General features: G+C 31.6%; 3 protein-coding genes across 3 annotated transcripts; 1 reads left to right on the top strand and 2 right to left on the bottom strand.

Moving 5' to 3' along the window:
- The first annotated feature begins 19,153 nt into the window (after positions 1-19,153).
- LOC139869430 (protein HEADING DATE REPRESSOR 1-like) lies at positions 19,154-20,949 on the top strand. The gene is made up of 3 exons (XM_071857749.1): positions 19,154-19,274; positions 20,307-20,641; positions 20,740-20,949. Exons 1-3 carry the CDS (start codon positions 19,175-19,177, stop codon positions 20,947-20,949), a joined length of 645 nt encoding a protein of 214 aa, XP_071713850.1. The 5' UTR covers positions 19,154-19,174.
- Positions 20,950-21,552: 603 nt separating this feature from the next.
- LOC139867912 (uncharacterized) lies at positions 21,553-23,089 on the bottom strand. The gene is made up of 2 exons (XM_071856256.1): positions 22,750-23,089; positions 21,553-22,124 (listed from the first exon to the last, which is right to left on the bottom strand). Exons 1-2 carry the CDS (start codon positions 23,087-23,089, stop codon positions 21,553-21,555), a joined length of 912 nt encoding a protein of 303 aa, XP_071712357.1.
- A 524-nt stretch (positions 23,090-23,613) lies between these two features.
- On the bottom strand, positions 23,614-25,332 carry LOC139867913 (uncharacterized). The gene is made up of 4 exons (XM_071856257.1): positions 25,068-25,332; positions 24,332-24,592; positions 24,030-24,203; positions 23,614-23,922 (listed from the first exon to the last, which is right to left on the bottom strand). The coding sequence occupies exons 1-4, from the start codon at positions 25,140-25,142 to the stop codon at positions 23,614-23,616; spliced, it is 819 nt and encodes a 272-aa protein (XP_071712358.1). The 5' UTR covers positions 25,143-25,332.
- Positions 25,333-25,543: the final 211 nt, after the last annotated feature.

The raw sequence follows: 25,543 nt of genomic DNA on the forward strand, positions 1-25,543 counted from the left end.
GACATGTTAATTTCGCCATAACTAAATGTACTGATGAATTCTGACCGACTCTAGACAAGATTTCCTCAATCATATCCTCTGGTAGGTCTTCTAAAATATTCGGTTGTCTACCCTTAACGTCCATTTTGTTTTTATACTATAAAATAGACAAGGATTAGATTCGTAAAAGATAATTAACAAACAATACAAGCAATTTTTACATAGAACATAAAAGTACAAGCATACTATAATACATATAATACACAACATGATTACAACCCTATAATCTGAATCACTGGTTTCTTCTTCTTCGGACTTGGTTCGTTTTCCTAATTTTCTAGGAATATATGGTGTTCCTCTAATACGAGCCGTCGTTTTTCATAATGGTTTAGAAAAACCTGGTGGTTTAGAGGTTCCCGGGTCATTGTTACATTTTAGGAAATACGGATGTTGCCGATACATATAAAGTTCATCGGGGTTGGAATCGGGTTTCTCTATTTTTATACATTTTCCCTTATTATTTTCTTTCACTTTATTAAATTGGGTCGAGGTAATTTGTATAACATCATCGAAATCCTCATCGGGATCCGATTCATCAGAAAATTGGTAATCTTCCCAATATTTTGCTTCCTCGGCGGAAACACCATTGACCATTATTAACTTTGGTCCGTTGGTTGAGGATTTTCTTTTATTTAATCGATTTACTATAGGTATCAATATTTCTTCCTCCGGAACCTCTTCTTCTTCTGGTTCCTCCTCTTCTGATTCCTCCTCTTCTGGTTCCTCTTCTTCTGGTTCCTCCTCTTCCGGTTCCTCCTCTTCCGGTTCCTCCTCTTCCGGTTCCTCTTCGAGAATTTGTGAATCTTCCCAAAATATATTTGACTCTTCATTATTATTAGGTGAATCAATGGGATTTGTACTAGAGGTAGACATCTATCACACAATATCAAACACGTTAAGAGATTAATATATCACATAATATTTACATGTTAATAATATATAGTTTCCAACAACAAAAAATGTTAAGCAATCGTTTTTGAAGAAAAACACGGTCGAAGTCCAGACTCACTAATGCATCCCAACAAAAAAAATGTTAAGCAATCGTTTTTGAAGAAAAACACGGTCGAAGTCCAGACTCACTAATGCATCCTAACAAACTCGGTAAGACACACTAATGCAATTTTCTGGTTCTCTAAGACCAACGCTCGGATACCAACTGAAATGCGCCGTTTATATTGATTATAAACGTTCCATATTAATTGATTTTATCGCGAGGTTTTGACCTCTATATGAGACGTACTTCAAAGACTGCATTCATTTTTAAAACAACCATAACCTTTATTTTATCGATAAAGGTTTAAAAAGCATTACGTAGATTATCAAATAATGATAATCTAAAATACACCGTTTATACACGACCATTACATAATGGTTATATTACATCAAAAATAAGTTTCTTGAATGCAGTTTTTACATAATATCATACAAGCATGGACTCCAAATCTTGTCCTTATTTTAGTATGCAACAGCGGAAGCTCATAATAATCACCTGAGAATAAACATGCTTAAAACGTCAACAAAAATGTTGGTGAGTTATAGGTTTAACCTATATATTATCAAATCATAATAATAGACCACAAGATTTCATATTTCAATATACATCTCATACATAGAGATAAAATTCATTCATATGGTGAACACCTGGTAACCGACATTAACAAGATGCATATAAGAATATCCCCATCATTCCGGGACATCCATCGGACATGATATAAAAATTCGAAGTACTAAAGCATCCGCTACAACGGATGGGGTTTGTTGGGCCCAATAGATCTATCTTTAGGATTCGCGTTAATTAGGGGTGCACTAATTCTCAAAATTAGTGATGTTCCCTAATTCTTATATTACCAGGCTAAAAGGGGCATATTCGGCTTCGATCCATTCAACCATATAATGTAGTTTCGATTACTTGTGTCTATTTCGTAAAACATTTATAAAAGCGCATGTATTCTCAGTCCCAAAAATATATATTGCAAAAACATTTAAAAAAGGAGTAATGAAACTCACTTTCACAGATTTTTACTTCTTTGGGAAGTAAGACTTGGCCACTGGTCGATTCACGAACCTATAACAAATATGTACATATATATCAAAGTATGTTCAAAATATATTTACAACATTTTTAATACTTTTTACTGTTTTAAATTTATTAAGTCAGCTGTCCTCGTTAGTAACCTACAACTAGTTGTCCACAGTTAGATGTGCAGAAATAAATCGATATATATTATCTTGAATCAATCCACGACCCAGTGTATGCACGTCTCAGGCTAGATCACAACTCAAAGTATATATATTTTTGGAATCAACCTCAACCCTGTATAGCTAACTCCAACATTACTGCATATAGAGTGTCTATGGTTGTTCCTAATAATATATATACATGGGTCGATATGATATGTCAAAACATTTGCATACGTGTCTATGGTATCCCAAGATTACATAATATATTAGAATATATGTATAATAAAATATAAGTTAGCTAGTATAATTTGAGTGAATCAAATTGCTATGGTTTCATATTGAACTCTATTTTATGAATCTAAACATAAAAAGTATAGGTTTATAGTCGGAAATATAAGTTACAAGTCATTTTTGTAAAGGTAGTCATTTCAGTCGAAAGAACGATGTCTAGATGACCATTTTGGAAAACATACTTCCACTTTGAGTTTAACCATGATTTTTGGATATAGTTTCATGTTCATAAGAAAAATCATTTTTCCAGAAGAACAACTTTTAAATCATAGTATATCATAGTTTTTAATTAACTAACCCAAAACAGCCCGCGGTGTTACTACGACGGCGTATATCCGGTTTTACGGTGTTTTTCGTGTTTTCCAGTTTTAAATAATTAAGTTAGCATATCATATAGATATAGAACATGTGTTTAATTGATTTTAAAAGTCAAGTTAGAAGGATTAAATTTTATTTGCGAACAAGTTTAGAATTAACTAAACTATGTTCTAGTGATTACATGTTCAAATCTTCTAATAAGATAGTTTTATATGTATGAATCGAATAATGTTATGAACATCATTACTACCTCAAGTTTAGTAGGTAAACCTACTAGAAGTGACAAGAAATGATCTAGCTTCAAAGGATCTTGGATGGCTTGAAAGTTCTTGAAGTAGAATCATGACACGAAAACAAGTTCAAGTAAGATTATCACTCGAATTAAGATAGTTATAGTTATAGGAACTGAATCAAAGTTTGTATATGAGTATTACCTTGATTTATAATGATATCTTACTGTAAAAAACAAGGATTTCTTGAGGTTGGATGATCACTTTACAAGATTGGAAGTGAGCTAGTAAACTTGGAAGTATTCTTGATTTTATGAAACTAGAACTTGTAGAATTTATGAAGAACACTTAGAACTTGAAGATGGAACTTGAGAGAGATCAATTAGATGAAGAAAATTGAAGAATTAAAGTGTTTGTAGGTGTTTTTGGTCGTTGGTATATGGATTAGATATAAAGGATATGTAATTTTGTTTTCATGTAAATAAGTCATGAATGATTACTAATATTTTTGTAATTTTATGAGATATTTCATGATAGTTGCCAAATCATGGTTCCCACATGTGTTAGGTGACTCACATGGGCTACTAAGATCTGATCATTGGAGTGTATATACCAATAGTACATACATTTAGAAGCTGTGTATTGTACGAGTACGAATACGGGTGCATACGAGTAGAATTGTTGATGAAACTGAACGAGGATGTAATTGTAAGCATTTTTGTTAAGTAGAAGTATTTTTATAAGTATCTTTAAGTCTTTCAAAAGTGTATGAATACATATTAAAACACTACATATATATACATTTTAACTGAGTCGTTAAGTCTTCGTTAGTCGTTACATGTAAATGTTGATTTGAAACTTTTAAGTTAACGATCTTGTTAAATGTTGTTAACTCAATGTTTATTATATCTAATGAGATGTTAAATTATTATATTATCATGATATTATGATATATATATATATATATATATATATATATATATATATATATATATATATATATATATATATATATATATATATATATATAAATGTCGTTACAACGATAATCGTTACATATATGTCTCGTTTCGAAATCCTTAAATTAGTAGTCTTGTTTTTACATATATATTTCATTGTTAATATACATAATGACATGTTTACTTATCATTTATCATGATTAAACATAGTGTAATAATATCTTAATATGATTCATATGTAATTAGTAAGACGTTGTTATAACGATAATCGTTATATATATCGTTTCGAGTTTCTTAATTCAATAAACACAATTTTATGTATATAACTCATTGTTAAAATACCTAATGAGATACTTACTTATCATAATATCATGTTAACTATATATATAATCATATATATGTCATCATATAGTTTTTACAAGTTTTAACGTTCGTGAATCACTGGTCAACTTGGGTGGTCAATTGTCTATATGAAACCTATTTCAATTAATCAAATCTTAACAAGTTTGATTGCTTAACATGTTGGAAATACTTAATCATGTAAATATCAATTTCATTTAATATATATAAACATGGAAAAGTTCGGGTCACTACAACAACCCCAGATTCTTATATATGAGAGAGACACAGTTTTACCATGCCATATCTCATAAGGTGTTTTGGAAACTTTCTTGGTTGGGATGAGGTTAAGGATCCTTGCGGTAGTTTGTAGGGCATAGCCCCAAAAACTGATTGAAAGCTTTGTGCGGCTCATCATGGATCGAACCATATCAAGTAATGTTCGATTCCTCCTTTCAGCCACACCATTATGTTGTGGTGTTCTAGGAGGAGCTAATTGTGAGATTATCCCATAACCCCGTAGATGATCACGAAATTCATTATTAAGATATTCACCACCTCTATCAGATCGGAGAATCTTAATTCTTTTGTTCAGTTGATTTTCTACTTCGTTTTGGTATGCCTTGAACACTCCCAAAGTTTCAGACTTTTGTGTAACCATATCTACTGAAGTCATCAGTAAATGTAACGAAGTATCGTTCATTGTGTCTAGTAGGCGATCTGAACGGACCGCACACATCAGTGTGTACCAACCCCAACAGATCCTTAGCCCGTTCACAGTTTCCTGTGAAAGGTGCCTTTGTCATTTTTCCTGAAAAGCAAGATTCGCATTCATCATATGATATTATATCAAATGATTCTATAGTTCCATCTGACTGGAGGTTGGCTATGCGTTTCTTGTTTATGTGGCCTAAACGACAATGCCATGGATACGTCTTATCCAAAACATCTTTGGATGAATCAACATTGTAGATTGAACTATCATTTAGCTTTGTTGTGTTTTCAAAGATGCCTTTGCAAGGACTAGCCTTGAAATAATACATCTCATTTTTGTGAACAAGTATTGATCCATTATCAAAACTAAAATTCAAACCATCATTAAATAAAACATCAAAAGATATAATATTTCTTGCCATTTCGGCACTGTAGCAAACATTAGACAAAAATAATACATAGACCAGAATCAAAAGTGAGCTTATATTCTCCAATCATATCAACAGAGGCAACGTTCTTATTCCTCATGATTAGATTGAGCTCTCTGATCTTCAGCTTCCTACTTCTTGTGAGTCCCTGCACATTTGTACAAATGTAAGTACCACATCCTGTGTCTAATACCCAGGAATTAGAAATAGTAGTATTGTTTAGTTCAATCATGAACAAACCTGAAGGTACAGCGACACCCTTAGCCCGTATTTCATTAAGTTCCTTCAAGTACTTAGTACAAATGCGCCTCCAATGTCCTTTATCCCCACAATGGAAGCATATTGCTTCTTCAGGAGACTTGGTTTGCGGGATCTTTGAAGTAGAAGAGTTAGCAATGCCCTTAGGTTTAGGTTTGAAGTTGGACGTGCCAATCTTACCCTTGCCCTTGTTCTTGCCCTTTGCTTTATTTTTCTTCTTCTTGATCCCACTTTCACGAATGGCTAGGACGGTAGTTGCGGGTTTAGCTTTGACCATGTTAGCCTCAGCGGTTTTCAACATGCCATAGAGCTCCATGATTGTTTTCTCCATATTGTTCATATTATAGTTCATAATGAATCCTTCATATGCACTAGTCAGCGAGTTCAGGATAAAATCCGTTGCAAGCTCCTGACTTATGGAAAAACCAAGGCGCTCCAGTCGGTCTATGTACCCTTTCATTTGTAGTACATGGACACTAACGCTACTTCACGTTGCCATTTTACAAGATACGAGAGCTTTCACGGTGTCAAACCTTTCTTGCTTTTATTATTGTTGGAACATGTCTTTGAGTTAGTTAAGCATGTCATACGACCCTAAGCTCTCCATGCCCTTTTGGAGCTCCGGAGACATGGTCGCCAACATCAAGCATGCTACCTCATTAGACTCGGAACGACGTTTTTCAAACTCGTCCCTAGCCGCTTGAGTAGCTCTCGATCCGGGTTCTGCCGGTAAGGGTTCCTCAATTTCCCTGATCTTTCCTTCCATCCTAAGAGCAATTCTTAGGTTGCGAAGCGAGTCCATGTAGTTCAAGCCCATAAGCTTGTCCTTTTCGAGGAGCCCTTTAAGGCAGAAATTAGTGATCGATGACGGAGTAGGATTTGTGTTTGTTGCAGACATCTATCATATTTTTAAAGTAAGTTGTATTAGTTAGTTTGATATGTTTAATCCTTGTTAAGATAATTACCCAAGTGTGTTCAATATTCAAACAATTATAATTAACAAGGTTAAGATCCATATTACACTTATGGTAACGACGGGTTTACCGCGGATCGCCAATTATAAGCTATTTAGGTAGGTAACTATATTACCAATTTCATCCATTATGAAATTCTTAGGTTTTACAGGATTTAGTGATAATCAATTATTTCACTTGGCATGTTTAATCCCTTCTACGCTAATCCTTCGTCGTGACGGGTTTGCCGCGAACCACGATTTCAGATTGTAAACCGTCCGTGATAGATACACGTGAAATCCAGCCCAAGACTCTCGGGTATCGCGAAATTCACCTCACCCTTCCCAACACCCAACTAAAGTCCGGCCCAAGACTCTCGGGTATCGCGAACTCTAACAGGTAGAAGGTTCGGATGTGTGTACTACTCATGGGTAGTGTAAAGTTTACATTAAAAACGGGGTTTTGTTTTCTTTTAGCAAAAGTAGTTTATTCCATTTTAAAACATTTGCTAATTATGTATTGCGTGTTGCGTTTGTTAAACTAATTTTAACCAAACCATTTTAAGTGATTATTGTATTTTGTTTCTATACTAATTTTCTAGCTAGCATGGCATAGACAAATAAGAACACCTAATAATCATGACACGCAATTATCGGTAGTATGCCTCGAGTCCTATGCGTTTTCCCGGTGAGCCAACACACGGAAAAACTTGGTCAACTAGGGACATAACCTTGTGTGAGAATTGGCTCCCACTAAAACCGCCATCTCCATTATATGCTCGAATGGGCCGCCTTGTGAACATCGTCTTCTTGATTTCAATCTTGGTTGCATTATCTTACAAAATAACTATTATATTTTCTATACTATTACAAATACAATATAAATAGAAAGACGACATGCAAGTCGTTTAATAAATTATTACATTCATCCCGAAAAAATAATAAACACGACATGCAAGCCGTTAAATAAATTATTACATTCATCCCGAATAAATAATAAATAGAATCATACAACCAAACATCCACACAAGGGTCTTATTGAGGCAAATACTACCGATTTCATACAACAATCACATACATAACAAACGGAGTGCCAAATATCCATTTTCATGAAACATGTTTCGATAAGGATTGATTTAAACACTTAATGGCACACAAAATAATCAATCCTTGTTTACATAACTTATGTATGTATGTAAACCCACTTCATATTTGTAAGTATGATTTTTATGCCAAAACCATCCAAACAAACATATTAAGTGAATCAAAATATGTTGGAGATTTATTCATTTTTTTAACAAGGCATAAAGTCTAAAATTAACAATTTTAATTTTCTCATTTCATGTAAAACATGAATATAATTTATGTACTTTATTTTCCTAAACATTGAATCTTTAATAGTCAACATGCAAGCTACTAATAAAATTTACGAATTTTGGCAGATTCATATATGCAACTTTAAATGGTCATATCTTACTCATTTCTAATCTGTTTTCGATGAATTTTTTTTCAAATTTAAGTTCTTTCAGTTAGCTTTCAAATGCAATTGGTCTCATACAATAATATTGTGATGACCCGGGAATTTCTGACTAAATTTAAAACCTGAATCTTATTTGATTTCGATACGATAAGCAAAGTCTATAATGTTGAGTAAATTTTGAACTTTGTTCATGTAATAATTTAAACCTTTGACAACTCCCGACGATTCACGAACAACTGTGTAAATAATTATGTATATATATATATATATATATATATATATATATATATATATATATATATATATATATATATATATTATATTTTGATTGAATACAAAATCCTTTTATCAAATAGAATTGAAAATGTAAGATAATAAATAGGACAATTAAATTGCTAATAAAATGGATATATACATAAATATATCTATGATATTATTATCTATATATATATAAGATTGTTATTAAGAATTATTACATTGTAATGTTTATTAAATATAATTACAAGTAAAAATATAGTTGTTATAATAACATTGTTATTACTTTCAACATTTATATAAAGACTAGTGTTATTTAAATATACAATCTACAGATACAAATTTGATATATATAAATTGATATAGAATAATATAATATACAAACACATATTATATACTAATATATATATATATATTAAAAAGTATAGATTAAATATTCACTATATGCTAGATGAATATTAAATATTAAATATTACATAATTTATAATATGTAATATTTATATACTAAAGTTAATTGCAATTTAAGATATAGTTGTTATATTAATACTATTACTTTCATTATTATTATTGATATTAATATTAATAATAATAATTAATGATAATATTATCAGATATAATATATATACATGAAATTTGATACATTTAGTTTGTTATATTATTACTATTACCAAGGTTATTGTTATTGTTATTAATATTATTAATACTATTATATTAATGTTATTGTTATTGTTATTACTATTATTTTCTACCATTAATTATAATATTAAAAGTATTAATATTATTACTACAGTTATTAATTAATAGGATTAATTATAATATATCAGATACAAATATATAAATGTAATAAACATAGATATATAAAAATATAAAATACAAATATATAAATGCAGGTCTATTATATAAATATAGATATATTTTCGTGAGGTATTTTTTTTATATAATCAGAGTTATTAACTATATCTATCTATCTATCTACTCTGTTATACCCGTGACAATACCAAACACATCAACCCTACACTCGTTCGATCACCACACATCCTCTGCACCAAACCTTTTGATTCTCCAATTATCATTAACAATTATCAATCATCAACGATGCAAAACAGCGAATTAATCAGATGAAGACAGAAAAGGGTTCAGTCGCTGTAAGATTCAATCCATAATTCATTTTCGAATCCTTCACTGAAATCTAAAAATACAAAACTAATTAGAATCATCTAGTGAAACTACTGGTAAATTTTCAGGTTTTAATTTAGCGAATTGATTGTTAATTTTGATAGTCAATCTTTATAACAAAAAGTCAAACCAAAGTTCTTCATTCAAATTAGGATATTTTAGGATGTTTTTGATTCAATTAGTAACACAGAAATATTGTAATTGCGATTTGAAACAGGTCTCATGAAGAAATCATGAGCTAAAACTCTTTAAATTTTGAAATTCGATTTGTAGTTCATAAACGGGTCATATTATCTGCTGTGTAATATTTTTTTTATTTATTCTGTTTAAATGACTCAAACAACATTATGGATCATTTATATATATAGGTTAAACTCTAAAACTATTAATGAGATTCGTTGCTAATTGGAATAGATCCCTGGTCGATTGGGTAGTGAAGATGAAGAAGATGAACAAAATAACTAATTACGGGTTATATTAAATCTGAGGGGGTTTTAAATCAGTAAAACAGTTTTGGACGAGTGGTTAAGTGTTGGTTCGTGTAAGCTGGAGGTCACGGGTTCGAGCCCGGTCCAGGGCTATTTTTTTTTTGGAAAAACTTTTCAAAAGGGTATACCTTCTCCTTCATTTTTTTTATTACTATTATTATTGTGATTATGATTATTATTATTATTATTGGTATCATCAATTATTGTTAATTGTTATATTAGAACAAGAATTATTATTATTATTAATACAACTAGTATTATTATTGTTATTATTATTATTATTATTATTATTATTATTATTATTATTATTATTATTATTATTATTATTATTATTATTATTATTATTATTATTACTAATTACTAATATAGGTGTATCTATAAAAGTTATCATTTATAAAAATTATCAAGTATTATTGATATTATCATTATTATTAGTATGATTATAGTTATAATTAGGAATATTGTTATTGTTATTATTATTACTATTATTATTATTATTATTATTATTATTATTATTATTATTATTATTATTATTATTATTATTATTATTATTATTAGAGACTAATATATGTATTACCAATCATTAATATGTAATTACTAAAATAAGTATCATAACTATCACTAATAGTAAAATTAATATTTTTACATTTATTACCAGTAATAACATTATTATTATTATCATTAATAGAATCCTTAACGTTATTATCTTATTAATAATATTAAGTATTATAATCATTTTTACCACTAATAACATCATTTTGGTATTATTATAACTTCTATTATTAATTATTAATATACGAATGATGTATTTAATACACATAACATAACAAAAACTAATATTTTTATATATAAAATGAATATATGAAACCCATATATACTAATAATATAAAAAGGATGTAACTAATAAATTTATATATAAACTTATTCGATTACAATTATGTATATTAATAGATATACAAATGATATAGGTTCGTGAATCCGAGGCCAACCCTGCATTGTTCAGTTTGTCTAATGTCGTCATATGTATTTTTACTACAAAATACATTATGTGAGTTTCATTTGCTCCCTTTTTAAATGCTTTTGCTATATATATTTTTGGGACTGAGAATACATGCGCTGCTTTTAGAAATGTTTTACGAAATAGACACAAGTACTTAAAATTACATTCTATGGTTGGATTATTAAATCGAATATCGCCCTTCAAGTCTGGTAACCTAAGAATTTAGAAAAATGGCCCCTGATTGACGCGAATCCTAAAGATAGATCTATGGACCTTGACAAGTCCCATTCGGGGTACGAATGCTTTAGTACTTCGAGATTATTATACAGACGAGAGGTTCTGTTTTGGGGATATTCTATGCATTAAGTTAACGTCGGTTACCAGGTGTTCAATCCATATGAATGATATTTTTGTCTCTATGCATGGGACGTATGTTTATGAGAAATGAAAAAAATATGAAATCTTGTGGTCTATTAAAATAATGGAAATGATTGTTACAATAAACTAATGAACTCACCAACCTTTTGGTTGACACTTTAAAGCATGTTTATTTTCAGGTATAAAAGAAGTCTTCCGCTGTGCAATTGCTCATTTTAAAGATATTACTTGGAGTCATTCATGACATATTTCAAAAGACGTTGCATTCGAGTCGTTGAGTTCATCAAGATTATTATTAAGTCAATTATAGTTAGATATATTATAAAATGGTATGCATGCCGTCAACTTTCAATGTAATGAAAGATTGTCTTTTCAAAAACGAATGCAATGTTTGTAAAATGTATCATATAGAGGTCAAGTACCTCGCGATGTAATCAACTGTTGTGAATCGTTTATAATCGATATGGACTTCGTCCGGATGGATTAGAACGGGTCTTTACAAATATTGAGTTTAAAGCCCCGAAACAGTCCATCAAAGACGGACTGTCCAAGCTGAAAAAAATATCTTAAATGAAAAAATGAGTTTAACCCATTTTATATTTTGCCAAAATCCAAGATTCAAGTTAGTATTTAGGAAACATAAAACAAAAATCATGATACTTGTTTTGCATGCTTGTTATGCATGATCATCTCCAAGAATCATGCACAACGCATCCATCAAAACTAAATATCATAAGAAAAGTTTGCTAAAACTTGTACAAGATGGCTCGGATACCACTGTTGGAGTATGATACAAATTCAAAGCGAGCGGAAGCATTTTTAACACTTTGCAAAATCATACTCTTCCACAGATCATTGTACAAAACTTTGGCAAACAAAACAAATTAACGAAACCGAACAAGAGAAGATTAGAATACAACCTTTGTAGCCTTTTGAAGATCGAATTTGAAAACCCAAAGAAGAGTTCCTCTAAACGGTAGACACTCAAAGTTCCAACCTTGCTTCGACCTATACCTTCTACTTAACGGATATTTTCTTCTTCGTTATTTCCACCAAAAACCGAACCCAATTATAGATTTCAAGTATTTTTGGTTACTTGAAAATAAGAAAGAAAAATAGCATTTTTGTATGTGTGTTTTTGTATCTTTTTCATAACTTTTCCAATACCAAGACTTGGTATTATATATTACATAATTGATACAATTAATACATCTAGTACAAATGTAATAAATAAAGATTTGGAAAGATTTTCAAAATCAAATCTTTATATAAAATAAGATTTACAAAATCAAATCATATTTTATAAATCAAATCAAATCTTATATCTTATATAAAATATGATTTGCAAAATCTAATCAAATCTCTACATATTTAGATTTGTAAGTATATGTATACACATAAAAAAACTTACTTAATTTATTAAACCATTAATTAATGATTAATAAATTAATTTCCGATTAGAAGGTATATCAAACAATTTACGATTGGCCTTTGTGTGTGACCGAATAGGATAAATGGACTTTTATTATTTAATGTCATGGGCATATCTTCGGAATATATGTACCACGGTCAAACCACGGTCGAACTGTAGCCAACCCGAGAACATATTTCCAACACACACAACTGAAAAAGTGTGTGCACGAAGAAAACACATTACTTGTATGCGACAAATCAATCAACAAAAGTTCATGCAAAATATTATCAATAAAAATACAACTATTACTTTGATTATGTCTATTATCGTATATTTGATCTGTTAGTATGCGCTATATACAATTTCGATCATTATCAAAGATTTGTATATTGTTTGAAATGCTTCATATGTATGATATGTATGATATGACAACATTAGACGGTTGTTGGAGCTATCGTCAGTTGTGAAAATGTATATTTTACAACTTCTAGTCAATAGACGGGCTAATAATCTATGAGTTAGTATTCAAAACTAATGCTTTCGATACAAATGTTATTAATAATAAATGGTTTTTCATTGGCATTGTATTATACATTTGATAAATATCAGTACTAACGTTATCGAATACTAATTTATACAACTAACGTGCAACGTACATGCTTCAATACTAATGCTTTTGATACAAATGTTAGTAACTTCTTTTTTTCATCTCAAAATGTATTATTAGTGAGATTTTGTCAAGTGTCGGTATGACCCTTTTAACTTCAAAGTTGAGAGTTCAAATTCTACTAATAAACATTTCGCGAGTTATTTCACTATTTCCTAATTAGCGTAACCTTGTTCCCCCTAAAATCCACTGTTCAACTGCAGCGGTTTTTTTTTTTTTTTTTTTTTTTTTTTTTTTAAACTACTTAGGTTAACGCTCATTCACACCCTCCAGAGCTTTCTTCCTCCATGATCCACCCAGCGAAGGCCACTACAGCGACCGCCACCATCGCCGCCACCATCAACACCAACCCACAAATCCGATTGCAACGTTACGAACCACCACTTACGGGAATCAATTGCGTGAATTTGTGGCTACATCGACTGCTTTTCTTGGCCGGATTATGCTCCTAGGTAAGCTTTATTATTGATTTCATTTTTCATTGTTTCCGTTTCTGTGTTTGTTTATGTTGCAACTGAAGACAACATTATGAATGACAGATAATGCATATCAACTGTTCGATGATATGCCTACTGAGTGTTACGAGTTTTTGTTAACGAAAATTTGATATCATTGTTTTTTAATATGAGAATTTCGAATGAGAGGAATTCTTGTTCTTATGTTGATTGAATAGATGAATTTATTTACAAAAATCTATGGCTCTATGTGTATATTCGATACTTTTACTTTTGATTTTTGATGTTTGATTAATCATAAATGTTAATGTTAACACCTCCTAGATGCTAAGTAAAATCAATGTGTATATACAAATAGTTGATTGTTATCATGTGCTTTGTATATGAAATCTGTTAGATGATGTACTCCTGTCATATTATTCTATAATATCAGTTGACTAATATTACTATTATGGTATGATTATCATTATATACTACACATATATGTATATTGCTCGATTTCGTGTATGTGCTTGCAGATAGTTAATTCGATCTTGCTTTATATATTGTGAATTGATCCTAACAGTGTTTATTTAAACGTATTGAATTAGTAGTTTTAGATTTAGAATAAATTACAGATTTGAGAGAGTTTACAGATTGTATTTACTTATGTGTGTATGTTTTTGAGTAATTGAAGTTAGCTTTTGATGTAATATGCCTAATTAAGCTTTAGATGTTACTAATATATGTCGATCCATTGCTTTTATCATTCGATCCATTGCTTTAGATGTTACAATCGTTTCAACTTTTCGTTTTTGTGTAGTCTGGCATTGATTCTTTATAGTAGCTATTAATATGAGTTATTTGTCGTAATATAAGTGGTTTTGAATTTGTTTAACCTTAGCTTTGATGAAAATTTTCCATGAAAAAAACCATGTTTATTTTGCTACAATAATAATGAGATACTTTCTACACTTTGTTAATATTCTTTTTACTTTTTTTTAGATGACAAAGAATTGAGATTTGGTTGCATTTTGTTTATGCCAGTATATCTATGTTGAATGAAATAGTTTCCAAAAATTATATACGACTAATCAAGGCTGGACTCTTGAAAAGACTCTTTGCTAAATTCCATTTTTGGGTTTGGTAAAAACACGAATGAGTCTGAGAATTGGCAAAAGTTCTTGCCATAGGCCTTTGGTTTTGGAACCATTTTTGTTCATCATTACATGTTCTGTTTTAAGACTATGTGACTGTTGTAGAATTATGAATTAATGTTGACTGATATAGGGCAAAATTTGTTTTTCATGAACTAATAAGATTAAATGGAATATTACTTATCGTATGTTGAAACTCATATTGTCAAACAAATGATAATAATAAATAGCCAAAATGTTAACAGTGATAACCTAACCCGCCCATCTTACCACCTCGAATTTTTTAGTTTATCTATTTGTCTCCAAAACAAAGTTAATAACTTGGCTACATACGAATGATGACATTTTTAATCTTTGGTGTATGCACATAATTGTATGCAGATATTCCATGGTGATTACGTTGATGGGGCTTTTTTTTTTTTTCAATAATATTAATATACTTGGTTTCAGGTATGTTTACCTTGGATTGTCTAACAATATATGAAGTAGAAGCTTTTTTTTTAAAACATAACGCATTAGTCATCTCAGAACTCCAGTGTGTTTTCTCCCAACATAATCAGTAATCTCTTTTTTAATTCAGGGTTTATGACAAAGATGCCATTTTGTGTAATGGAAGGGATGCTGCACCAACTTTAAGCCAAGCACTTATGGGGCATATATGATTTTGGAAGGAAGGGATGAAGGTACTGTTGATTGTTTACAAGAGGTTGTTTATGTTCATATGCATTTACTTTTCCCAATGAATATATATATATATATATATATATATATATATATATATATATATATATATATATATATATATATATTCATATGCAAGGTGGTTTCAAATTCAGTAATTGTCAATTTCGACAAGGCGTACCAATATCCGCCGCGAAGCGCGATTTAGATTAATGCTATGTTTTATGAGTTTCTTCGCAAGAAAGCAAGAGCTGTGAAGTAAGTGATCTAAAATTGTTTCAATAATGGTTTTAATGTGAAGTCTTTGTTTACTCTTTTTACATTGTCTTCACTTCTTACGGGGTGTCTAAGTTAATCCAACTTTCTTACAGGACAAGATACAAGCATCTCTTGCCAATATTCCTCAATTGTAATGTAGTTTGTAACTTGCATATTAATCATGCCTTTTAGTTATTGAATAACCAGGTAACATTACTGCAACCATGATGTATTAGTATCTAGACTGCACATTTGTACTTGAGTTTTGTAAAAATAAAGGTAAACATTTTGTATCTATTTACTACTCAATCTCAATTATATCATTAACATAATCCGCTGCGAAGCGAGGACCCAAATCCGCTGCGAAGCGCGGACTCCTAAACTAGTTATATATATATTCTTGTAAATGAGTGTGTGAATATGCCGTAAAATATGAAATTTATATTTAAAACTCTCGAGAAATCCGATAATGTCATTGGCAAAGGTAATAGGTAAAGGTAGAAGATTTTTTCTGTTCGAGCAACTATTGGTGCTCATGTCAATGACAAAATTATACTCCATTCATCTATAAGTGTATTTACTTTTTGCACACGGTTTTGAAAAATTCCACTAACTCCATTAGTTACCAATAAAAAATCTTCATTCTCCAGAATAACTTATTTTAATTGGTTGAAATTTCAAGTGAATACTTTAAATGAGACATCCTAAAATAGAATTCTGGACACTTATGGAACGGATGAAATATTAAATAAACTTAGATGCTTACCATAAAAGTTAAAGTTAAATTCCGAAACAATCACTTTAAAACTTTAAGCATTACATATTTACGTACAGATTACATATAAAAAGATGTTTTCTTGCTTTAACTCTTTAAATTTAACTAATATTCGAACATATTAAAATATTCTTTTTATTTTTCTTAAAATCTGTGTCCAAATAAACTATTTATCTCTATAGGAAAAAAAATATATACACATTTAAAAATTATTATTATTACATTATATTTTATTTTCTTTACACATTTATTCATTATTTTTACATACATATCTATTGATCTTTTTTTTTGAACGACGAATTTGCATCAGCGGATCATTTATTTCAACGACCCTCATCATTTGCACCCACACACGCTAGAAGGAAACTCTTACCCGGGTTACTTGGCAACTAATCGCGGGACCTGGCTTGCTTGGCAACTAATCGCAGAAAATTGGAGAGAAAACCTTCCGCCCCCAGTAATTGAACCCTGGTCGCTTGGCAACTAATCACGGGCCTTTCCACACTGAGGCTTGATACCGTTGAAGCAAACGTTCGTTGGTCATATCTATTGATCTTATATACATACATTGTGAATTGTGAATTAGGATCATAAAGGAATTTTACCAATTGTTTTTTACATATCTTTTTGCCTTGGGATTATAGCCAAAATGCCCATTCCCAGCAAATTTCTTGCGCTCGAGCCCAAAAAAAAAAAATTGCCAGGTTGCCCTCGCAAGACGCAAGGTGCATTGCGAGTTGCCCTCGCAAGGCGCAAGCTTGCGTCCTTGCGTCTTGCGAGCTTGCGACCTTATCTGATCAGATGTTGGATTTTCAGATAAGATTCAGTAAGATTTATTAGATTTTTGTCGGATAAGATTTTACCCTATTTATAGTATGACCCTGGAACTTTGATTTCACAGTTCATAAAAATTCCAATGAATTGCACAAGGATGGAATTTTTATGAACTGTGAAATCAAAGTTCCAGGGTCATACTATAAATAGGGTAAAATCTTATCCGACAAAAATCTAATAAATCTTACTGAATCTTATCTGAAAATCCAACATCTGATCAGATAAGGTCGCAAGTTCGCAAGACGCAAGGACGCAAGCTTGCGCCTTGCGAGGGCAACTCGCAAGGCACCTTGCGTCTTGCGAGGGCAACCTGGCAACTATATTTTTTTTGGGGCTCCAGCTCAAAAAACTTGCTAGGAATGGGCATTTTGGCTATAATCCCTTTTGCCTTATACACATACATTGTGAATGTTAATTATGATTATAAATTAACTTTGCCCTCTTATTTCTATAATATTTATGTAAGTATATTAGCTAGTTTGAAACGAATGAAAAAAGATACTGAACAATTAAATTGGGATCGAATGAGTATTTTCGTACAATGAAGTAGGGAGTATTTTTTTCTGTAAGAGTGCAAACCAAAGTCCCACATCGGTCAAGGGATAAAACAAATGTATGTATATAAGTCTAAGGGAAAGTCCCTTTATCACCAATTGGTTTTAGAAAAGGATGGACTCTTGGGCTTATATTGCAGGACATTGTGTTTGGGCTATACGATCATAACAAGTGGTATCAGAGCTAGGCTATAGCTCCGATGTGGTGGACAGCGCAGTGGGCGCACCCCTGAGCGCACGCAGTGACGTGGCGCACCCTCAGTTGTATGCCCTTTGTAAGGGTGCAAGCCAAAGTCCCACATCGGTCAAAGGACAAAAATTGTGTGTGAGCTATACGGTCCTAACATTTTCTACCGAAAATACTGGAACTTTATTAAAAACAAAATACTTTATCAAAATGATGAATGCCAAAACATGTAAACTAAAAGAAGGATAACTCCAGCTCAAACCTAAACAAGATAGAATCCAAACACCCAACAAAACCGAAATGAAATTGACGTCTTAAATATTACGAGTACTGTAGTAACATTCGCATAAAAGTCAGTTCATTTTAGTAAATTCGAAACCACATAAAATATTCCATTGTTGCAGAAAAAATAAAAAGGAAAAGAGTCCCAATTTATGGATAGAGTGAAAAGAAAGCAGACGCAGAGTTACATATGGTGGGCCCCACAAACCAACAAATCCCAACCGTCCAATTTCATAAGAACATTGATACCATCGGTCCCATATTTTTTTGTGTGGGTAAGCGACAGAACTAAAACTAAACAAAATTCAGAAGCTTTATTACCAAAGTTTACCTTGTTGTTTCTTGTTATATATGCATATATCTTTCCGTGACTTCAAAAACATAAGTTTATGTGAAGAAGTTGACTGCTGAATTTGTGTTTATTTTTTATTAAATAAAAAAAGAAATGGAAGAAGATAAGAAAGTGCAAGAAAGTGTTGTTCTTGTTAATGGATTTTCTCCGGTGACTGCAACTCCTGTTTTCTGGAAATCAAGGAAAAGATCAGGTAATTAATTATCGTAATTATTGTATTCATCTAATTCAAGCTTTCTTTATGTTAAGTTTGTGTGTGCTAGTTTGGATGAATTAATGATATTTAAGATGGTTTATGTGCAATGATGTGTATTGATACAGATTTTACTTGTTAAGAATATTTGATCTGTGTTTGTTTTGAAGGAAATTTTTGCAAGAATTTGGAGAGGTCAAATCTTTGATAAGTCAAACATGTTATATCTATGAAGTATTTTATTTTATTACATTTCATTTCTATTTCTAGTATAATAATAATAATAATAATAATAATATACTCTGTATAATATAGTAATAGTAAAGTATCATCCTCGTGCTAGCTCCTTTTGGTTTTCTCAATAAATACCATGTTATTTTTAGGTAAGCTCTTTAGCATGGTGGTTATATTAATTTTCCACCCTATTACTTGAAATTATTTAAATTAGAAAATTAGTCATATATAATTAAGTATATTAAGGGTGTTAGATGATTCAAAGATGGTTGGAGAGAAGAGTTGTACATATGCCAATTAAGAATACTTTTTTCATTATGACAAGCTTAGTTGGAGTTGGATGTGTGCGTGATGATGTGACATTTTTAGGTGTACACTAATGATTGATCTTGCCTTACACAACAAGTCAACAAGGATTATGTTAGGTTGGAATGTTAGATGAAGATGTTAGATGAAGCATTGTTTATAGGAGAAAATAATGCCAAAAATATTCACTTCATTGTCATAAAACTTATAAAAAGTTGGAAAGGATTGTTAAAATTATTTACATTCTATAGAATTTTGGAAGTGGTTCAAAAAATTATCAAAAAACTTAACCTTTGAAAGTATTTACAAAACGATTAAGTTTAATACTTAAAATCCGATGATAGCAAATGTGCATCTAGTTTTTAAAGAATTATAATGTAAAAAAGGTTTATAAAGTTTAATCCTATAGGAGGTTGAAATTCCTCTGTTAATACAGTTATTGGTACTCGTTACCTCTTTTTCGTTATTGATATAGCAGCTTTATAGTTGTAGCTACTATGAAAAACTCGCCTAAGGAGACTATTGAAGAGGCTAATAAACCAACCGAAAACAAGGAAGAAGAAGATCATCCGACTGATGAAAAAATGGAAGAAACGAATACTCAACCGACTATTCTTTCTGAGAAACGTAAGGCTCTGTTTGAACCTCTTGAACCAATAATGGATTTAAACGGTCGAAGACCTTCAGCTGAATCTTTACTTCCTCCACCGGACTTTGACTCTGCTAGTTACCCTCGTGGATGGCTCATTGGGAAGAAAAGGAAGCTTGTAAACGTTGATGTTGTTGAAAGTATGCGTAGAATTGCTGTACAAGAAATGAACAGAAAGGTACACTTCTTTGCATGTCAAGGTGTCAAAATGGGCGGGTCAGGGAAGTCACATTTATTGACTTTTAGGTTACTTATGAACATGAACTAATTTTACAGGACAGAGAGATTGATGGGTTAAACGAGCAATTAGATGAGGACTCACGTGTGCTTGAACATCTTCAACTGCAACTACTTGATGAACGAAGCAAACGTGCAGATGTTGAGAGACAGAATGCAATGTTGCAGAACCAGGTTGACATGCTGATGAATATGCTTCAAGAACCTGAGAACTTAGATGATGAAGAACAAGCTCCGCAAGATCCTTAAGTTCACATTTATTTATTTATTTATTTTATCTTCATGTTCGGTGTGTAATAAGCTAGAAAATATATCGTTTTCTTACTATTTTCCTGCTGTTACGGCCATATACTGTGCATATTATCAGCATTTGTCTTTGTTTTAGAGGTAGTAAACGAGAACAGACTTCATCTGCACCCCAAATGTATTGATTTATATACTACAAATTTTGCTTTTTTGTGTGCATATGATTGAATGAATCGAGTTATTTATGAATCTGTTCATTTAGGTAATGTTTTATTCTGTAACAATCAAAGAAGCAAGATAAATGTTCAAAATGTGGTAACATGACCCGCCCATTTTGTCATTTCTAGTGTGTTGCATTACATTACATGGTTCTTGCATTTGATATCAAATAACCAGTAACATCTGAAGCCTTTAAACCCAGGAAAAGGCAACATATATATATACTTCACAAGAAGATCATAACATTACAAACAAGCTACATCTGCATATACTCTTCCCTCTTAATCCATCATAACAATTCGAATCTCCAATACTTCGCACGTCGTACACCGTTTTGTACTAATCCATGAGATAAATAGTTTAGTCGTAATAATAATAATCATAGAACTATGTACTTTGATTCCCAAAATCATCCAAATTGAAGAAGAATCGAGGTAAAGATGCTATCCTAGGAAGATTCAACAACAACTCCCCAACAGAATCGTTCCTAGGAATGCCACCTGTCTTTTTACTTTCATCCACGTCATCTGAATCATCTAGAACTTTGCTTCCACTAACCGTATCATCTACTATACGTTTCCCATTACCACCATTAGTTTCAGTTTCACCTTTTTGATCTTGAAATGTTGCAGGATCTTTTTGTAAGAGACAACAAAGTGAGTCAACTCTTGACATGATTGACTTTTCATCAGAAGTTGATGAACCGTATTGAGCATCATTGAATAAACATCGACTAATGTCTTCGAGAATGAGTAAGCTTTGTTGTTCTTCGTGGGATAAAGGATGGTCGTCACCAGGTGTTCGGTGTTTTGTGATTCGGTTTTCAATGTGGTTTACTAAATCGCTCATTGACATTGATGAGTGTAGCCCTGGAACTTGCATCTGGTCCCAACAGCCAATGCCTTTCGCTTCTTTCATCTCCGATTTTCTCATTTCTTCATTTGCTGAGGTGTCCATCACTGTATATATATAACTAATATAAGTGAATGTACTAAAACTAAAAAAAATAATAATAATAACCAACTATACTAATGTGAGAGAGAAGGAGGGAAGTGATTGGTGGTTTTAAGAGGCAAAACACAGCTCACAACCTTTTTTTGTTGGTGACGACGTCAACATGACGTCTTGATAAAAAAAATTAACATGTTAAGCTACTTTTTTTTTTTTTTTACTTTTGCAAGATTATATTTTATTTATAGCAGTCGTATATTAAATTTAAAGTGACGGTTATAGAATTGTACGAGACTCTTTGTACCCTAACAATTTAATTATGTTCAAAGTAATAAATTATACTCTATCCATCCCTAATTTATTGTCCACTATTTCTTTTTGAGATATCCTAGATTAATTGTTCACTTCCATAAATAAATAGATAAATATAATGAGGTATAGTTATTTGATGCTCTTATGCATGTGAGATAAAAAAGACAGGTAAAAACTAAGGGGTAAACTATAAAACTAACAAAAACTACAATGTAACTAGGACAATAAAATTGGGACGGATGGAGTATATAACATAACATGCACGCACACGCGCGCGCACACACACATATATATTATAAATTAATTGAATAATATGTTCACCTGAGCTAGGTGAAGGTGTTTCTCGAAGGAATTCGGTAGGTCGACCAGCAGGATCAAGAAACTCGCTAATAGAAGAGGATGACTGACCTCCTGATGATGTTGTTATTAATAAGTCAAGGGTGGTGTTGGTGGGTCCCTCACTACTTAATTTGTGTTCAATATATTCCTTTGGATCATCAAATACAGACGATCTTCTTGATTCGAAGTATGGGGATTCTAATGTTACTTCCGCTTGTTGACTTAGAAAATTTAGACGCGGGTCACATTGAATGAGCTTTTCGTAGTGCTTTCCTAATAAGCCTTGTGGACACTGTAGACAATGACGCCTGTCCAAAAACATAATGTCAAAGCTGATAATATATTTGTTTAGATACAAATTATGTTTGTATTATTACAATTTAAGTAACTCCATTTTATAGAGCTGATAACTTGTTGCAACTCCTTTAGTTGATTCTCATCACCCAAATATAAGTTAGGTGTGGTCTATATATAAAGGTTACTGCTTTATATTGTAAGTTTACATATGCATTTCATGGTGTACAATATATCATTTACATATTTGTATCCAAACAATATATCAGTTACATATTTGTATCTAAAGGTTACTGCTCCGATTTCTGGTGTTACAGATTTAGCAGGAAAAAGCTTTTGCAAGTAGAGACACAAGCTCCGATTCTTTCATAATACCGCAATAATATGATCATTGAGCATGTGAACACATTAAAGATGGCTAAATGGGCAAGTGGTTTTTCAAGGTGAAAACGGGTATCTTTTACAGTAGATCCGATGAAGCCACAAATACTTTATCGTGTATCATTATTACACAAAAAAGTAGCTTTTTTTTAATAAGCAACTTAGGAGGTTTTAAGCATTTAGATACATTTCAGAATTCAGACGACCTTCAACATGTTTTCTCGTTTGCACATTTGGACATTTTCCTCTTTGGTCTTTGGTTAGATAATTCAACATAGCCAAATCAGTCCATTCATAGTAAATGGAAAACCCAATTACAGTCTCTAAATCACACCGTGACCAATGAGGAATTAAATAGTAAAGGACCTTGTACCTGTGTATGCTAGCCTGACCACATGTAAAGTCTGATGTTGCTTGCCATAATGTATGCTTTCTAGGCTGAGGATTTGTCTCCCTAAAAAAGAGAGGTTGCCTAGTTAACTGCAGAAAAAAAGAAACACAAACCATCAATCTCAAATAAACATTATAAACAGTACAAGCGATTGATTAAAAACTAACAATAACTACAGTAGGATCATAAAGATTACCACTATATCTAAAGTTCCAGGGCCATCATCTGGATAAGTTGCCTTCAAAGAAATGATGTCCGACCACTGTATTTCAATCTTATTCTTAAGACCACCATCAAGAACTTCCCATACAAGCTTATGTTTTGCAAAGTAACATTTCGCCACCAAGTCCCCTTCATGTTTAGATGTATACTACACGAACCATACATATTAGTCTACCTCAAGCTACCATATACAGACGCATCTAAACAGATTTTAATGACCCTATCAAAAGACCAAGAAAACAAATATCTAACGGTGAGAAAAATTCAGAAAATCACCTCCCAGGTACCTATCCGAAGGTGTGATGCAGGGAAATTTGAAGCTTTTAGCTTATCAGTTGCAGCAGAAGCACTTTTAGTCTCTTTTGTAGCATTTGATTCAACCTTGGAAGATGAATTCCCTTCAGAGAGCCTCATTTGAATCAAATCCAATAGAGACGGGGTCTTCCTCAGCCGTAACCCTAACGGACTGGGCTCGTCTAACGGATTCATTTGCATTTGTGTTACAGGAAAACCACCGACTCCAAAATCATGCTGCTGCTAAAAACAAAACGGATAATAATTAATAAACAACGGTTACTAGGAATCAAGGCCACAAGTAGGTTTACAAACATAACAATTCGAAGTCCCGAATTCTCATCATTTACAAGATATTTCCAGTATCTACAGAACTATAGATACGAGCTGAGACCTAAAAAACAACTATGATTATTCATACACCAGAAATATAATTACAACCCGTAATGAATCATTACAGTCTTAATTCCACCTGCTCTTAACTTCGTATCGATCCCTAACCCTAAATCGCAATTAGATATCGAAATCTAGACTACAACTGGCGATCTTAATTCGAGACGATCAGTTACAAAAACTAAAGAGAACTAAACTACATAATGACCTAATTAGTAGATAAATAATGATAATACAAGTTAAAATAGCGAGGAGATCCATTAATTATGAATTAATCATAAAAATAAACATGATCAGTACACATGTATATATGATGATAAGATACCTTAGATCTCTTATTGGAAGAATGATGATGAGATGATGATGGTTCCTCAGTAATCTCTCTTTTCACCGGAGACATCTGTCGACAACGTACGGCTGAGATTCCGGTAGACGGTAATGGTTTTTTAACAAGTGAAATGAAACCCTAATTTGTGGGATGAAACTAAGTCGGGTTGACCCGGTTACAACAGTGTGGTGGTTCTACCAATCTATACATGCATCTGGAGGTCAAGTTGTGGGTTGTTGGGTCGTTTCTTCCGCCTTCGATAAAAAAGAGAGCTACGGAGTACTTTACTTTACGCCTAACAAAAATAAAATTATTAAGTTACATAGAATAAATAAAAAAGGTTGATCATATTTTCATTTTAATTTTTTCATTTTAATTTTTCCATTTTAATTTTTGATAAATCTATTAAAATAGTATATCCTTTAATTATAAAGTACAAACTGTTAATATATATACATAAGTGGATTAATCAA

Source organism: Rutidosis leptorrhynchoides, chromosome 9 (assembly GCF_046630445.1).
Source record: "Rutidosis leptorrhynchoides isolate AG116_Rl617_1_P2 chromosome 9, CSIRO_AGI_Rlap_v1, whole genome shotgun sequence".
Lineage (NCBI taxonomy): Eukaryota > Viridiplantae > Streptophyta > Magnoliopsida > Asterales > Asteraceae > Rutidosis > Rutidosis leptorrhynchoides.